The sequence below is a fragment of the Chelonoidis abingdonii genome, chromosome 4 (assembly GCF_003597395.2).
Source record: "Chelonoidis abingdonii isolate Lonesome George chromosome 4, CheloAbing_2.0, whole genome shotgun sequence".
Taxonomy (NCBI): domain Eukaryota; kingdom Metazoa; phylum Chordata; order Testudines; family Testudinidae; genus Chelonoidis; species Chelonoidis abingdonii.
The window spans coordinates 62,541,808-62,559,919 of NC_133772.1; the positions used below are offsets into that span (position 1 = coordinate 62,541,808).

General features: G+C 39.8%; 1 protein-coding gene across 3 annotated transcripts in view; it reads left to right on the plus strand.

Moving 5' to 3' along the window:
* Window positions 1-9,436, plus strand: part of LGR4 (leucine rich repeat containing G protein-coupled receptor 4) — a 140,884-nt gene extending 131,448 nt beyond the window's left edge. For all 3 annotated transcript variants that reach the window (XM_032770850.2, XM_032770851.2, XM_032770852.2), the window contains exons 16-18: window positions 2,066-2,187; window positions 3,266-3,346; window positions 6,471-9,436. In XM_032770850.2, coding sequence (XP_032626741.1) covers window positions 2,066-2,187; window positions 3,266-3,346; window positions 6,471-7,747 — 1,480 coding nt within the window. In that variant the 3' untranslated portion in view covers window positions 7,748-9,436. The remainder of the gene's footprint in view (window positions 1-2,065; window positions 2,188-3,265; window positions 3,347-6,470) is intronic.
* The last annotated feature ends 8,676 nt before the right edge of the window (window positions 9,437-18,112 follow it).

Below are 18,112 nucleotides of genomic sequence, written 5' to 3' on the forward strand. Positions count from 1 at the left end.
AGGTTCTTGTGCTGCATGGATCACAACAGGCGGTGCTGGCCATTCTAGAATACCTACTACACCTCAAGCAGCAAGGGCTAGCCCCGTCCTCTATTAAGGTGCACCTGGCAGCTATCTCTGCCTTCCACCCAGGTTTTTCAGGCAGCTCAGTTTTCTCCCACCCAATGGTGGGGGGATTCCTCAAAGGTTTGGAAAGGGTGTTCCCTTACTCATGCCCTCCAGTCCCTCCATGGAATCTCAACTTAGTCCTTTCTAAGCTCATCGGGGGCCCCGTTCAAGCCCCTGGCTACCTGCTTCCTCCTCCACCTTTCCTGGAAGGTGGCGTTCCTGGTGGCCATCACCTCGGCCAGAAGGGTATCTGAGCTGAGGGCTCTCACTTCGGAGCTACCATACACTGTGTTTCACAAAGACAAGGTGCAGCTTTACCCACACCCTAAGTTCCTCTCAAAGGTGGTTTCACAATTCCATCTGGACCAGGACATTTGTCCGCCAGTGTTTTTTCCCAAACCCCATGCAGACCCGAGTCACCGCAGCCTGCACACCCTAGATGTCCGCTAAGTGTTGGCATTCTATTTGGCGCACATCAAGCCCTTTCGTAAATCCACGCAGCTGTTCGTGGCCATAGCTGAGCAGAGACGTGGCCTTCCGATTTCAGTGCAGCAAATCTCATCATAGATTACAGATTGCATTCAGGCGTGTTATGACCTTGCTGGTGTCCCAGCTCCAGCGGTCACGGCCCACTTGACCAGCGCGCAGGCAGCTTCCGCGGCCTTCCTGGCACAGGTCCCGATCCAGGAGATCTACAGGATGGCCACCTGGTCATCGGTGCACACCTTTACGACCCACTACACGGTGAACCAGCAGGCACAGGAGGACGCGGCAGTTGGCAGGGCGGTCCTCCGATTGTCTCGTGACTCGTACCCTCCTCCAAAGGTAAGCTTGTAATTCACCTAATATGGAATGAACGTGAACAAGCACTCGAAGACGAAAGAACAGTTACTTACTTTTTCGTAACTGTTGTTCTTCGAGATGTGTTATTCATGTCCATGCCACCACCCACCCTCCTACCCCTCTGTTGGGGTCGCCGGCAAGAAGGAACTGGAAGGGTCGAGCCAGCGGGGGTATATATACATGGCGCAGTGACGCCACTCTGGCAGGAGACCCACCGGGAGCCGCTAAGGGAAAAAGTTTCCGACACTCATGCACGCAGCACGCGCACACTTAATGTGGAATGGACGTGAGCAACACATCTCGAAGAACAACAGTTACGAAAAGGTAAGTAACCGTTCTTTCCAACGTTAGCAATATAATCTGTTCCATGTAGATTGAGAAGAGGCAAAACAGTTGGGTACATCATCTTACCTGAAAAATTCAGATAAAGCTCCATGAGGCCACTGCTTTTGCACAGATTTTTATGGTAACCAATTAGTGCTGAACTGTATATGTGACCAGCCTGTCCCATCATTTTTTGCACTGATTTTTTAACATGTCCTATTGCTGGCAGAAAGGAAGGTGCATACCAGGAAATCCTGACTTACACTGTGAAGGATTTCATGTAAGCAAAATGAACAATGAGGATGACAGATGCATGCTTAATAATGTGGTCATCTGGGAATTAACTTACTTGCACAACAGAGTTACTCTCCAGCCAGCTTGATTAGTTTTCATTTCTATGTATACAAGTGATAACATGAGTATTAGTAACACCTTGCTTTGCATAAGACAGAGTTGAGCCAAACCCAGAGGAAAGTTTCTTTACCTTCACCGCAAACTGAGGGCATAGATGAAATGGGATCCTGTTCCAAACCACCTCTGCTTTAGTTTTGCTTTTGCAAAAATCAAGAGCTCCCTTTTTTTGCCTGTCTCCAGTTAGTTTTAGTATCCTAAAGTGTAAGCTCTTCAGAAACTCTCATAACTGATTCTAGTTTGAAGTTGGTCTTTATTAATGTATGTGTCAAAAAGAAGCTGCTCTTGAAGAGCTTTAGCTTTGAGGCATGCCACTTTTAAAAATGAGGAATATAGATGCTGCCAGCTAATATTGTTCATTGTTTTGCATGTATTTCAGGTCTCTGTCTGTTCCATATGCCTACCAGTGCTGTGCGTTTTGGGGTTGTGATTCTTATTTGAACTCTAACATGGAAGATTCCAGCCACCACGATCAGAGTGTGTTGATAGATCATGATAGAGGTGAGTGCTCCATTGTACTAGGTGTTCCGCTGCATTGCATAAGTTAGGCCAGACCAGGCAGATAATTATGTTGTCCAACAAACAGATGTAGAAACTCATTTAAAGACTTATTATATAAGAACCCACTACAAAATAGTTGACTCTATGTGATCCAATTCCTATTTCCAATCAGGTGGGATGAGTCTGCTTGGCTAACATAGGCTTTTCCGTGTCTCAGTTAGAAAATAATTTTTTCTTCTTCCATTGTATTAAATTGGCAGGGTCAGTTATCTTGCTATTCACTTGCTGAGACCAGCAGGCTATTTCTTAGAGAGTGCTCTGGAAAGCATCTCCATCTCCCTTTAGAGACAGGTCTGAACTGTGAGTTTTCAATCCCTCATTTCAAGTTTCCAAGTTCTCCTCTTGATATGGGCTGGGCTGCCTTGGCTAAAAGCAATAGTTCTCAACCTTTCTTACTCCTGGGACCCAAAGTCCATCTGAATTTCTTTTCCAGGAGCCAGCCAGATCCCACAGTTTTTTGTGGGCACTATGGATTGTGGCATGGCAAGAACCCATGGCAAGAACCCTCCCTGTGTTGTAGTAGGGAGTGCTGAGTGTGGAGGGCAAAGAGAGGAGAGGGGTTGCTGGTGGGAGTGCATCTCCCAACTCTTTCCCCCACATAGCACTCATCTCAGGGGCTCAGTAGTACTGTACAGGGACGGGGGTAAAAGAGGGGAGAAACAAGATGTAATGGGATTACTGCAGGCATGGAGCAACAGCAGGAAGAAAGGAGTAAGTGGCCTTTTCCTTCCCTTCCTTTCTTGAACTCCTTTTGGGTCCTAGAATCCATGGGATTTGTCTTGGGGGTTTTCGCAGAGTCCCTCAAGTCCCTCCAGAACAAAATAGAATCTAAATTGTGTGTGTGTGTGCCTGTGTGTGTGTGTCTGTGTGTGTGTGTAAAATAGCATATATAATCCCCAGATTTAAAAATACTTGGATGCTCAATTAGGTGGTTTAAAAAACATAGTATCTGGTTAAAAATATTTGAAAGAAATGAAACTTGTACTACTTCGGGACTAAAATTCCTGCCTTTACTCAGCTGCAGCAGATGCAGATGTTCCAAACACTGATGAGAATGAAGAACTGGGTCAGACAATTATTCATTGTACACCCACGACAGGTAATTAAAACAACCACTTTAGTTATACTCTGAACTTCTAGCCTTTCATTGTGCTTTAGGTATCTACTGAATTATGTGTCTAATTCCTCATGGTCCCTGTGTATACACAATCCTGCAGTGCTTGGGTGAAACTCCCGCTGATATCAGTGGTATCTTTGGATAAGTAAATACCACAGGACTTGGCCCAATTTAGCACTGTAGTAGAGATCCATGCTGGAAAAAGTCCAGGTGTGATTCCCAAGCTCAGTGCACAGAGTCTTAGCCTCTACATTTAGAGTTGACAGTATTTATTGTCCTTTAATGCTTTGGACCAACTCTCCACATTAGCAGAGCATCCAAACTGCTCCAGCTACAAAGGGTTGCAGTGCTTGTGGAGTTGCCAAAATTCCCTGAAATTTCAAAGGAACACTACAGACAGCTTCCGTTGCTGTTTTTCCTGCCCAGCTATCTTCCTTCTCTGTAGCAGCTACTCCTTCCTTGTCAGGTCACCCAGAAGGTTCAGACATACTACCAAAGCCACTGCCCACTACAGACCTGCTGAGAACCATTGCACATTGTTCCAGCCAGCTAATATGTCTCCTTCCATGTACTTGCCATCTTCCCATTCCCCTCCCATCCCCCAGCTTCCCTGCACAGAAGCATACTGCCAAGGCAATTGCCACAGGATGGAGAGGGGCCTGCACCTATTTTATTTCTGTCTCTCATGGCAATATTCTGAATCCATGATTTGGATTCACCAGACTGGCTTTTACCTTTTGTGCCAGCTTCTGTTTTCATATGTGGAGTGTTAGAGAGATTTCCTGGGTCACAGGAAAAGCAGTTTATGATTCTAGGGGAAAATTCATCATTGGTGTAACTGCACTATACTCAGCAGTTACCTTGGGAATGAATTTAACCTATGCTGCTTTGTACTTGTTTGCTTGTGGATTGTTAGGTTGCTCACAGGAATTCTAATTCATGTGCTATGGTAAAAGCTTTACAGCCATTGGCTCTCTCATTTTGCACATGCTGGTGATACTTTAAGGAGCTAAGCACAAATACTTGTTTTTTAAGCTTACTGCCTACCTCCAACCCCCCTCCCTTGCGCATAATCTCTTCCCAGTCCAAGATGTTGCTCTGATCTTGAATAGGACATCTGCCCTCTGTGTAAATACAGATCACTGCTCATACGCCAGGTCCACTCCTCGTTTTGTCTAGTTGCAGAGACTAGATTGCCAATCACTGAAGTAATGGAGCCAGCAATTAGAAGCATCAACAACTCCTGCCTCCCCATCTTATTCATGTGTTTGCGCTGAGAATGGGAAAAGGAAGACTTTTCCCGGGGGAACAAGAAGCATGAGGTGGCAGAGGAGACAATAGATGAAGGTGGTTGAAGGCCGAGGAGGATTTTTTCTATCTGAGTGGTAGAGATAGTCACTAGCATATCCTACAGCTGTTAGAAAATGATTTGCAAATTTGTCTTGGAAATACTGAATTTCCTTTCACTGTTTGTTCCCTTTTTCTTTTCCTAAATAGCATGTAGTTTTTGCCTTAAAGTAGTATTCTTATTAACATTAGTATGTTCATGTGATATGAAAAAAATATGGTTTGAAAATAATTATTCAGTGAAGAATCTACTACTTGGGAATGCCTGCAAGAAAGGGAAATTTGTCAGCTGTTTTGGTTGGTCTGTTTTCTAATGATGCAACTGTACCATTACGTAAACTGATTTCCCTCAGTGCCGAAGAACATGTTGATTTTTGTCTTGGCTATAAACTAGAGGAAAGATTAAATTCTGCTGGGTTCTGAAACAGAGTTCAAAAAGGCAGTTAAGACCTTGAGGGTTTTTGCACTGACCTTTGATTGATTTCCACAATAACTGTTTCACTCAAAGTTTGGGGAAGACTGTACCTACTGTGTGGTCTTGGGGCCATTTGTGGCCCTTGATGCTCTGAATTGGGGTTATCTTGTGCTGGCTGGATCAGCCTCCAGCAGCTTTTCACCAGCTCAAGATGGTAGCACCGTCTGCCCACGCCCCTTTTTGCCCTAGAAGTCTCCACTGCATCCAAGGGCTACTGGCATGTGGCATAGAGCTGGGGCCATCTGAGATTCCCCATATGCAAGAGGGATTGCCACTTACAATGTTTAGTGTAGGTTTCAGTGCTTGGGACACCGCAAGGGCCAAGGCCCATCACATTGGTAAACAAAGTTTTTGAGGACTCCAAGAGTATTACTTTACATATATAAGTAAGTAAATAAATACAGAGAGAGAGCACATCTTATTGACTTTCAAAATGCACTAGATACATTCATTAAATAGCCTTCATGACATCCATGTGATCTCCTACAGGAGTTCATATGGAGGGGATTTGAGGGAGTGTGGGAGCAATGATGCTGCTTAAGCTCATTCTCTTTCCTTGTGACAGATTTATGGTTTAAGTTGATTTACCTCTCATTTCTTCATCTCCATGGCAAAAAATGTAAAGTATAATTTTCTTTGTGACTTCCCCAAAGTAACCCAGTGTGTCACTGGCAGGGCTGGGAACAGAAAACTTGTGGTGAAATCCTGCCCCTGTTTAAGTAAATAAATTGAGTTTGTTGGGTTTTTACAAAAGTGTTTCCTTGTAACCTTTTTTTTTTTAAGAAACAACATTGACAACTTAAAGTAACCCAGAGCTATTCCAAAGGAGTGTTTGTGAATCGCATATTACAGGAACTTGGGTTTTAAAAAAAAAAAAAGAATGGGGCAAATTTTTCAGGATAGATTTGAACAGCAAAATGTTTCTATTTCTTTGTACCAATGTGTCCATAAAAAGTATGGAAGTAAAAATAAGTTATTTAGGTGACCCTAATAAAAGCTCTATTGAGTAGCAGAAAGACAATTAGGGTTTAATTATTTATTTTGTTTACACGAACTATTCCTAAGTGACCATTCTTCCTAGTAATTATCTCTTCAGGCTTAATTAATTTGTAAATAGCTTCAGCAGCACAGTTTACTTTCAACTGACCTATTTAGGAGTTCACATGAGTGCTGCTGTTCCAGAAATAATGAGTTCTGTGCTTGTAATAGTGCTTAATTATGCAAGATTTTCAGTGCTATTTTATTTTTCTTAATTCCTTGTCCTTTTTGTTCTGTTTCTTCTAGGTGCTTTTAAGCCCTGTGAATATTTACTGGGAAGCTGGATGATTCGACTTACTGTCTGGTTTATTTTTCTGGTTGCCTTGTTCTTCAACCTGCTTGTCATGTTAACAATATTTGCTTCTTGTACTCCATTGTCTTCCTCCAAACTGTTTATAGGCTTGATTTCTGTCTCTAATTTATTTATGGGAATCTATACTGGTATATTAACTTTCCTGGATGCAGTCTCTTGGGGAAGATTTGCTGAATTTGGCATATGGTGGGAGACTGGCAGTGGTTGTAAAGTTGCTGGGTTTCTTGCAGTCTTTTCATCAGAAAGTGCCATTTTTTTCCTGATGTTGGCAGCTGTTGAACGAAGCTTCTCTGCAAAAGAGATAATTAAAAATGGGAAAAGCAATCACCTAAAACAATTCCAAATTGCTGCAATTTTTGCTTTCCTGTGTGCTATGGTAGCTGGATGCTTACCACTTTTCCATAAAGGGGAGTATTCAGCCTCACCGCTCTGCTTGCCCTTCCCCACTGGAGAAATACCTTCACTAGGGTTTACAGTAACTTTAGTGCTCCTAAACTCATTAGCATTTTTGCTAATGGCTATTATCTATACTAAACTTTACTGCAACTTGGAAAAAGAGGACCTGTCAGAAAACACACAATCCAGCATGATTAAGCATGTCGCTTGGCTAATCTTCACCAACTGCATCTTTTTCTGTCCTGTTGCATTTTTCTCATTTGCACCACTGATCACCGCAATCTCTATCAGCCCTGAAATAATGAAGTCTGTTACTCTAATATTTTTCCCATTACCTGCTTGTCTGAATCCAGTCCTATATGTTTTTTTCAACCCAATGTTCAAGGAAGACTGGAAATCACTTAGACGGCATATCACCAAAAAAAATGGAGCAGTGGCAATTGCTGTCAATACTCAAGGTGGCTGTGTGATACAGGATTTCTACTATGACTGTGGCATGTATTCACATTTGCAGGGTAACCTTACCATGTGTGAATGTTGTGAATCACTTCTTTTATCCAAACCTGTACCATGCAAACACTTAATAAAATCACACAGTTGTCCTACACTGGCAGTGGTGCCTTGCCAACGGCCAGATGGGTATTGGTCAGACTGTGGCACGCAGTCTGCTCATTCTGATTATGCAGATGAGGATGACTCTTTTGTGTCGGACAGTTCAGACCAAGTGCAGGCCTGTGGTCGCGCATGTTTCTATCAAAGCAGAGGATTCCCTTTGGTTCGTTATGCCTACAATATACCAAGAATTAAAGACTGAAAGGCTTTGCTGTAAGCTGTTCTCATAAGGAAGAAGTACAATGTTTTGTAGACCATACCTGTTCTGATCTTTCAACCAGGAAGCACTTTTGTAATCATTGTGTGGTGTCACTTGTAAAGAAGGGAAGTGGGCAGTAAATTTCTTGAGCCATACATTTTTGGGGGTGGGAGGGGGAAAGTTGCCAACTGTAAATAATGGGTAAATGATGTAAACCTTGTAACCCAATATTTTTATTCTTTTCAAGCAATTCTGGTTTCTTTTATACAGTTTTTATGTGCTAAAGGTCTGTTTCTGTGTTGAACTCCAATTGTATTTTGCTTCTACTGTTGTGTGAGGCTAGTTCTATCAATCTTTCTGGTTAAGCACAATATAAGGGACAGCTGTTAATATTAAGAAATTATTTTTAAATGTGATTTTCTATAATTAAGAAAAAATTGTTGCTAGCTTTGTATAGTATTTTCAGCATTAATCTCAGGATGACTTACTGCAGGGCCAAAAGAAGGGACTATGTCTCCCATACAGAACTGTGAGAGAAATATAGGTATAACATTTTTGTTTTTTATATTTCAAACTAAGATTTGATCTTAATAAGATAACTATTTTTTATTATAAGAAATCTTTTATCATCCCTCAAGATCTGCAGACTGTATGAAATAAGAATATTAACAGTTGTCGGGAGCAGTAGAACTGAATATCAAGTATCAGAGGGGTAGCCGTGTTAGTCTGGAACTGTAAAAAGTGACAGAGTGTCCTGTGGCACCTTATAGACTAACCGAAGTATTGGAGCATAAGCTTTCGTGGGTGAATACCCACTTCTGTTAGTCTATAAGGTGCCACAGGACTCTTTGTCACTTTTTACAGAACTGAATATGGTTTTCAGTGGAGACACCACTGCTTCACGTGAAAACCATAGTACCATTCCTCAGTATTATGTAAGGTCATACTACCAGAAGGAATTACCGTGGGCTAGACAGTGTGTATCATCTGTGCTGTCTATGTATGAGCTTAGCATGCTTATTTAGGAGGAGAGAGAGAAGCTAAAATATTTTGCAACCCTATTCACTGCTTATACACACAGTGATGTCTCTGAGCATCTTGAGACTTTACCAAAAAGGGTGGCAATGAAAAGCGGTTTTGCAATATAGAAACTTCTGCATCTCTGCCAATTATTTTTCTCGGAGTAAAGTACAATGTGGTGAGACGGACTAATCTTGATGTAAATTGGTGAATTAATTTAAAATTTTCTTAAGCATCTAAGACCCAAGTATCACTTAATTACCATCAATTATCATTCAATCTGTACTTAGTTTGAAGTTTGATCAACATAAAGTTATGAATGCATGATCAAAGTAATTATAGAAGTTTCTTGAACAATATGCTGAATCAGTAGCAAATCCACTGCCATACCAGTTACTCTGGAAATGTTCTTGTTAAGATTTAAGCTAGATTGCTTTTTTGAGACTTAAACTGTACATACTGTGCATATAATGAATTTTTATCTTTGTATTGTAAATTATTTGATAGAACACATGATGGGAAATACAGCTTCAGTTCATTTTTGTTAATTAAAGCTACCTCCTAAACTATAGTGGCTGCCAGTAATTGTGGTTTATATACTTTTTTGCATTGTAAATAGACATGGTTGTACATTGTCACTGTAATAAAACAGAATCCTTGTATATCAAATCATGTAGTTTGTACAAAATATTGGGAGCGTTTCATTTACATTATGCTGTAATTTTTGTAAGCCAAACTATTCAAGTAAAAACAAACAAAAACAAAAAAGAAAACCATCCCAGAGTTTTAGCTTTCTTATAGTTATACTCATAAATATTTCATCTTAAATTGGCATGGAGTGTCTCAGTAAAAGCAAATAAAGCTGACATGGATATTGCTAGAAATCACACTTCTTAAAAAATGCATAAGATCTTGGAAAAACTAGAGATGCACAAAATCAGCATGGGATGTTATGCTCATAAATATGGTGTTTGATACAATGTATTTACATATGGTTGGAGTTTTGGAAAGAGATGTGCCAACAGAATGACAGAGTTGACAGTTTAAATGTGAATTTATGAACTAAACTTAATGCTGTAGACGGCAGTAGGTTAAAGTGTTTGGCTTTTTACAAAGCACTCTTCATTGTGAAGTATAGAATTTAAGCCCAAAGGTACGTGTACATTTTTAGTATGACTTGGAAGACCATCCAGTTGCTAAATATTTATTTTTTTAAAACCCATCATTTCATTGCCAAGATGCACTTTTTTTGAGCCACTATTATGTGAGAGATGCACAATCTGTTTAACATTCCTTCTGTTGGCAATGTAGCAGCAGTTAAATAACTGAAGTATATGTAACTACTTTCAGCTCTATTTGAAAGGAGGAAAATAAATTTCAAATGGAAAAATACAATCAGTAGGGAAAGAAACTATCAAGCTTCCAATAGGACAGTGGTTCTCAAATTTTTGTACTGGTGACCCCTTTCACATAGCAAGCCTCTGAATGAGACAGTCCCCCACCTCCCTTATAAATTAAAAACACTTTTTTATAAATTTAACACCATTATAAATGCTGGAGGCAAAGCAAGGTTTGGGGTGGAGGCTGACAGCTCACGACCCTCTATGTAATAACTTCGTGACCCCCTGAGGGGTCCTGACCCTCAGTTTGAGAACCCCTGCAATTAGGGTATAGAGCAACAAAGTGTTGTTTTTTTTTTTTTAAATCAGTCTTTATTAAATATTGATACCTTTCTTTAAAGTGTTACTAAAATAGTCAGATACTGTTAGGGTGACCAGATAGCAAGTGTAAAAAATCGGGATGGGATGGGGAGTAATAGGAGCCTATATAGGAAAAAGCCCCAAATATTGGGACTGTCCCTATAAAATCAGGACATCTGGTCACCCTAGATACTGTTAAGTTGATATGTTAATATTTTAAACCCTGGAAAATATTGGCTTGTAATGTTCTTGTTAATTGTGACTGTGACTTAATGGGTGATCGTTAATTGTATCCCTCACAGTTTCTTCCAAAGCTAGCCAACATGAAATAGGTTCTTTCTTACCATCAGAGAGTGACAGAAGCAATAGTCCCCTGAAGTCACTTCCTTGAGAAAGAGGGCTGCAAAACTGAGCTGGGGCCCAACTCCACCAACACAAGATAAAGGTGGCAGGTGTGGGCTTGCACAGGAGAACTTGGAGAAATCCAGTTAAACAGCAGGAAAGACCCGTCAACAATGTCCTATGCCTCACAAGTTCGTTGAAGTAGTAATGCTCAATGCTAGAACCACCACAGGGTAGGTACAGGAAAAACCACCAACAGAGAATACAGCTGTCAGCATCCACCCTCCAAAAGTGGCATCTTGTGACTCCCCTATTCCCATAATTATATGAAGAAGTTAATATAATGACACATGGGTGCCTGATATAGTTCTAGCGAGTAACTTACTTTTTTCAGTCAAGTAAAGATTACTTACATAATTAATGTTCTGAAGGTTTCTCCTGATAACAATAGATTCCTGACAGCAGTTTTGAACTTAAAGTAATTGAAATCCTAGGAAATTAAACTCTTCTTGGTTCCTGCAGGAAACAGAACAAACAGATCACCTGATTTTTCTAACCCTTCTCGTTACTTTAAGAGACAGACTTAAAACCATCCTCACAGCAAGGCTAAGGATGAGGGTTTTTTTCTAAATCCTGCCAAATATGAGCACCGAGAGAAGTCCCACAAAGAAAATGGAACCTAGCCTGCCTGAAAGAACTCACCCAATATGCAAGATGCAGGAAAACAACTGAGCTGGGTCATCTATCCATTACATTCTATAGGTGTAGTGACAGAACAAGAACTTTGGCTATTTTTCTTGTCTCCTGCCAGTGGGGGGTACCTTTGTTTAGACTGTCATAGGATACTGAAGAAAGAAACTGCTAAATCTTTTATGTAATAAGGTATCCACTTAGAAATAACTTTTTATGTTCACTTTTTAGTTAATTTTATTTGTTTAAAAAATGTATTAAAAGGCAAAAAAAAATAGGCATTCCCATTTTGGGTGCTTACTGAAATCAGTTACTTCAAATATTTTGGCAGTTTGCTGTTGTGCATGAGTGATCACCTGGAGTTTAAAATCTGTAATTGGGAGTCCATTCCTGCAGACTTCGTGCAGTTATTCCTTCAATGGAAGTTTTACACGAGTAACATCTGCAAGCCCATGCTTTTCTAAAAACATTTAAAATATTAACATAGATCAAAGACAAAAATGGGGTTTTGTATTATGCTTTTTAAAAAAATTAATCTCAAACACTAGTTTAAACTGCAGAATTCAAACCATCATGTACAAATGTTGTTTTTTGATGTAGGGCCATTTTTGCAGTTTAAGTGATACATTTTCGTACATAAAAGTCTCAAGTTGTCAATTACATCCCTTAAATTTTCAGTTCTAGCTGCACCCTTCCAGCTGAATCTCCTCTGTGTTCAATTTTGTAATTATAAATACATTTATCAGAATTGTACACAAATCCTTTTATGTCTAACTTCTCTCACTTTCTTTTGACTTTATTGAACAGTTTTTTATCAGCCTTCTGTTCTAATTTGCAGGCTAATACTTTTTAATTAACCAAAATATGTATAGTTTTCTTCAGAAGGTTATCCATAGCTCAAATACCATACTCAATTTAATTATATTTTTTTAATTGTCTACGTGCTTTGATCTCTTACTGCTAACTTCCAAGTTTCAATTTTTTTTTATTTTATTCTTTTTTTGGCTGGAGGTTTTTTTAGTCACTGTTTTATACAGTAGACTCTTATTAATTTCCACTAAAGACTGGGACACCTGTTGCTAATGACTGAATTTTATAAAATTGAGTGAATGAAAAAAATTGAAGACAGGATACTGCATCATATTTTTTGTAAATTGTAGAGGCATGCATACACCATAATGACTTAGATGTGGATGAGTTTGTTTTAATGTATTAAAGGTATTTTATATTAAATGAGATATTATAGATTTTGTAAATGAAATATACTGCTGCATTTACTATACAATCTTTGTTTTGAGTTGGAGATAGAGTAGACTATCTTGTTTCTAGGTAGATTAGCAGAGTTCTACTATATCAAAATATGATGTTTCATTGGGTTGTCAAGCCACAAGGCACTAACTGTGTTTTCCTCTGAAATGCTCAATCTAACCATATGATCTGTTCTAAAAAAGTGAACCATATTGTTAATTGGAGTTTTTACTCCAATTAGATGATCATTCAAGTGAAGACTTGTTGCAAAGGGAAAAAGGGCCACATGGTTGACTGACTGATGCTGACCTCTAGATAATGCAATTAGACAATTTTGGCATGAGCATATAGACTGAGGATACATCTATGTTGTAATAAAAGACCTGGGGCATGGCCACAGCTGGGGGTCATCCAACTTGGGCTCATAGACATTGGGGCTCAGGCTGGAACCCACAAGGGGGATAGCTCTCAGAGCCAGGATGCAGTCCAGACCCGAATGTCTACACTGCAACTTTTAGCCCCGCAGCCCAAGTACAACTCAATTGACTTGGGCTCTGAGACTCAGTGCCATGGATTTTTTTTTTTACTGCAGTGTAGACGTACCCTTGGGATGAAATCCTGACTCACTGAAGTCAATGGGAGTCTTGCCATTGATTTCAGTGGAACCAGGATTTTACTCTGAATATTCCATATAGATTCCTTCAGAATTTTCCCACAGAAGAAAGAAATTCTCCCCATCTTTAGGCTACTCCCATTGCAATGAAAAGAAATTTCAAATATACCAGTGTGGAAGCATGAGGAATGCTAAAACACACTATAATTAAGGTCCCCAAAATTCCACAGCCTCTGGAAAAATATGACCAAAAAGAACTAAAAGCAGCCAATACATCTTCACAAAGGTAGACACTTGCAGAGTGGGCCCATCAGAGCCTGGTCTGCGTGGGTGATGGGTATGAGGCCAGGTGGCTTTCTCCCTGGCTCAAAGGACTGCTGTTCCTCCCTTTGTTGGGAAACTCTGCAGATTTAAAGACCAAATACTAAACCTGTAGATTTGTCTGAGGGTGGTGAAAATGAACAGATTAGACAGCATAATTTTACGCTAAAATATATGTAGAGTCAAAAAATGGAATATATGGAATTTTAAATTTTTAGATGTATTGAGACAATTTAGAAGAAGATTTTCAAGATTTAGACATATTTCCTGGTATTGAGAATCTATTGAAAACAATATAAAATGTGAATTTAATGTTTCCTTTTATCAGATGCAGCTAAGAATAAATTGTCTACATTATTTTAACTTGATGCTGCTTTTGGTGAAATATGATGAACTGTGATCATATCTTTTCCCTCCATTTTTGTTAACTTGCATGATAATTCAGAAACAATATTTTGGTTAATTGGGAAGTCTGTATATTTCTAGATTCTTCACAGACAGATCCACAGAAAGAAAATATGAATGCTATAATGTCTTGAAGTGGTACACAGATAGCATGTTTTTTTAATCTGCAAAATTGCAAGTTTAAATAAGGATTAATACATATGAAACTCAACCAAAAGAATTTTTTAGTCTGAATTGACTACTTCTGCTGTGTGTAAATCATCATGATCTTCTAGGAATGAGATTAATGCCTACTTATATTTTTAAGTTTTTATGCTATTAAGAGAATGAGAAAGGGTTTATTTTTATAACAATTTAATGTCTTTATTATCCTTCCAAGTGTCAACATGGTAATAAATGCTGCTGTTCATAAATATTTTAGTTGCTCATTTATTTCCTTTTTTTCTTAATTATTTTGTGTATGATTATTTAGTAGCATATATTTTCTAGTATCTAATAGGACTTTTTCAGTTTTTCTAAGTAACTTTCAGTAGTTATAATTAAAAATTTGTAAATTTTAAAAAATAAGCAATAAAAAAGATATATAAGTAATAAGCAGCCTGATCTTACAGGGTTTGAGTCAAAGCCCACTAGTCAACAAAAAGACATAACATAATCAAATCACCAAAAGAGACGTCTCCTTAGTGAATGCCTCCTGGAACAGGGATTTAGGGTATGTCCGTATCACAGATGCAACAGCAGCACAGCAACAGTGCTGTAGTGCCTGAGTGTAGATACTTGATACAGCACCAGAGAAGGGTTTTTCGACCATTGCAGTTAAACCATGCTCTCAGGAGGCAGTAGCTAGGTTGACAGAAGAATTCTAGCGGTGTCTGTACTGGGACTTATGTCGACTTACCTGTCTATCAGGATGTGAATTTTTCACACAGGTAAGTGACGTACCTAGGTTGGACATGAGTTTTAGATGAAGACCAGGCCTTAAATTATCATTACAGCTACATTTCAATGATGATTTCGTAAATTTCGTAGAGCTACAGGCCAGAAGGAACCATTAGATAATCTAGTCTGGCCACCTTTTATATCACAGGCCATTCAATTTCACCAAATATTTCTCTATTGAGCCCAATGACTTTAGGTAGACTAAAGCTAGGGGCGGCTCCAGGCACCAGCACGCCAATTGCGTGCTTGGGGCGGCAAGCCACTGGGGGCCTCTGCCGGTCGTGCCTGCGGGAGGTCTGCCGAAGCCGCAGGACCAGCAGACCCTCCGCAGGCATGCCGCCGAAAGCAGCCTGCTTGCTGTACTTGGGGCGGCAAAATGCCTGGAGCCGCCCCTGACTAAAGCATTTCAGTCCTCAGGAGTCTAAATTGTTGTGTGCCATAGACAGAGAACAGGAGAGACCAAGGTGCCACCAATATCTGAGGTCCCTGCAATGGCAGGGAATAGATAAGGAAAAGATGATCCTAGCATGTGATCCTCACTGCATGCTGCTGCAGCAGACTGTGGGGGAAAAACCCCCCAAGGTCCTAGCCAATCTGACTTGGAAGCAAATTCCTTCAATCCCAAACTGGGCAACCAGTTTGATCCTGAATGTGTAAGCAAGACATATCAGCCAAGCTTCTAAAAAAGAGAATTCTCTCCACCATTTCAGACCAGTGGCCCACGCTGCCCAATATCCCATCTCCAGCTGTGGCAAATCTCTGATGCTTCAGAGGAAGGTGAAAAAACAACACAATGCATCTGGTCAACTGTGCTTTGGGGGAAGAGATTATTTCCTGATCGCTGCAGAATGCTGGCTGTAGCCCTGAAACATGAGATTTAATTGCAGCTCTGCATTAAGACAATAGCTGTAAGTTTTATGAGTAAGTTGAGGGAAAAGCCCTTAAGACACACCTAGCAGGATCAACAACCTACAAGGGGTGCCAGGACCAGATCACATCCTGCCCACCAGAGACAGTCACAAGAGGTGGAGTGTCCCCTGTCTGTCACAAGAACACTTGAAAAGGGCTTGGGGAATGGAGTGTACCTATATTAACCTGCAAGGCAAACTAAGGGCTGGCAGAGTCCAGAGGAGATGTTTTTGGTGGGTAAAAGGCTGGTGGGGTTAGGTTGCTGACACCCAGTTAAATCTCCTCCTTACTGTAGGCAGGTACCTTAACAAGGTGACTCTCAGTCCTGGGTACCCTTGGAACCATCACTATTAGACCATTCAAATGCTTGTTTCCTACCACTTCCTTCAATTATAGGCATGTTAAACTCATACTCTGAAATTTGCTAAACAACAAAGTGACACTGAGATTAGAAACACAAACACAATGACAGAAAATTTACCTTGTTAGTAAATTTAGGAGGAAAGAGCTGAAAGATTCAGTTGGAGATGGAAATGTGGAAAGCAGTAATGTTGAAAAAACTATGCCTGATGGTTAGTAGCAGAAAGAGCCATCAGAATATTTTCCTGCATATATAGAGGCATATACCTCGTGGAGTAGAGAGATGACAATCACTCTCAGTACAGCTTTGGTGTGATCTAATCTAAAAATATTACACTTAATTCTTGGCACATCAATACAGTAAACATATTGGACTGAAGAGTTCACAGAAGAGCAACAAGGAAGAACTGATTTATGAGGAAAGATTAAAGTGCTATATATGTGTAGTGTGACTAAGAGACAATAATGCTGAAATGTAAGTGCCCAATCCTGTCTCAATAGAGTACCTGGAAATACAACTGGATCCTAATTTTATGAATATTTAATAGGTGAAAACATCATGAGAAGAGAGAAATTATTTAAGGTAGTCCAAAGGGAGTATAGCTAGTAGTAAAGGGATGTAATTAAAAAAGGGAAAATAAAACCTGCATATTAGGAAAAATAATTCTTGAGAATTAGATCTGCTAGAGTGTGAAGTAGTCTCCCAAGGGAAGTGGTGGAAGTGTGTGACGTATTTAAAACTAAATTACATAAATCACTAGAAAATACATTATATGGAACAATCTTGCATTGACGGGACAGGCTGGGTGACCAAAAATTGCATAAACTGTTTCTTTGAAAAATATATTTTAACAATAAAGATGAAATGGGGGGCAACCCTAGTTTGATATTCTACTTGTGACATTCTGAATGTTGTGATACCTTATCAATGCCACAAAGTCCTATTTATTGACATTCTGTTAGCACTGTGTTCAAGTTAAAATACATTGGGGCCCAATCCTACAGTCCTTGTGCAGGAAAAATGTCTCAGTGTATTGCAGGATCAAACCAGATTGTGAAACTCTGCCCCCACTCATAATGAGTATCTTGGACCAAATCATCGTTGACTTCAATGGAGGCGTGCTAATTTACATCAGCTGAAGATTCTGGCTCTTTCGTATCACCAGTGGACTAAACGGACTGCAATGAATTCCATTATCCTGCAACTGTTACTCAGTTTCCAATTCTTTGGTAAGCATATGGCAGAGCAGTGTTAATGCAGAAATATGTCTTAAGAAATTGGTAAGGAATTACTTGATTTTTTTCCTGTACCTTCTCTTTCATTTTGAGATCAAATGACACTAAATGAGGTATGAACATTTAAAAGAGAGATTAAACAGTTGTGCCCAGATCTGCCCATACCAATGTGGAAGGGAGATGAGTTGCCTCTGAGGTAACCTGGGTCCCCCTGGAGAGTTCTGTGCCTAGCAGAGATGGGAATCTTCAGGCAGGAAGAGCTTTTGGTTTAAGAATCAGGCTTCTAAGGGATTTCACAACTGCCTCAAAATCTCAGAATTTTTAATGGTGATGTGGCTGGAAGTGGAGTGCATTGAAAATCCAAATGCATTGCAACCTGGAAATTTAATTGAAATAGACTCCAGAAGCAAGAGAGAGCGGTCATGTCCCAATAGGTCCAAAGGGGACAGTTTTCATTATAGTCTAGATTCCTTTTGAGAAAGCTGTGGTTTTATTTTCCTGATATAAAAATGTATTTGACATGCAACTATTTTTCAAAAGGCAAAGGGAAAACTAAGCATAATGATTGGGTGACTCGAGGAAAAT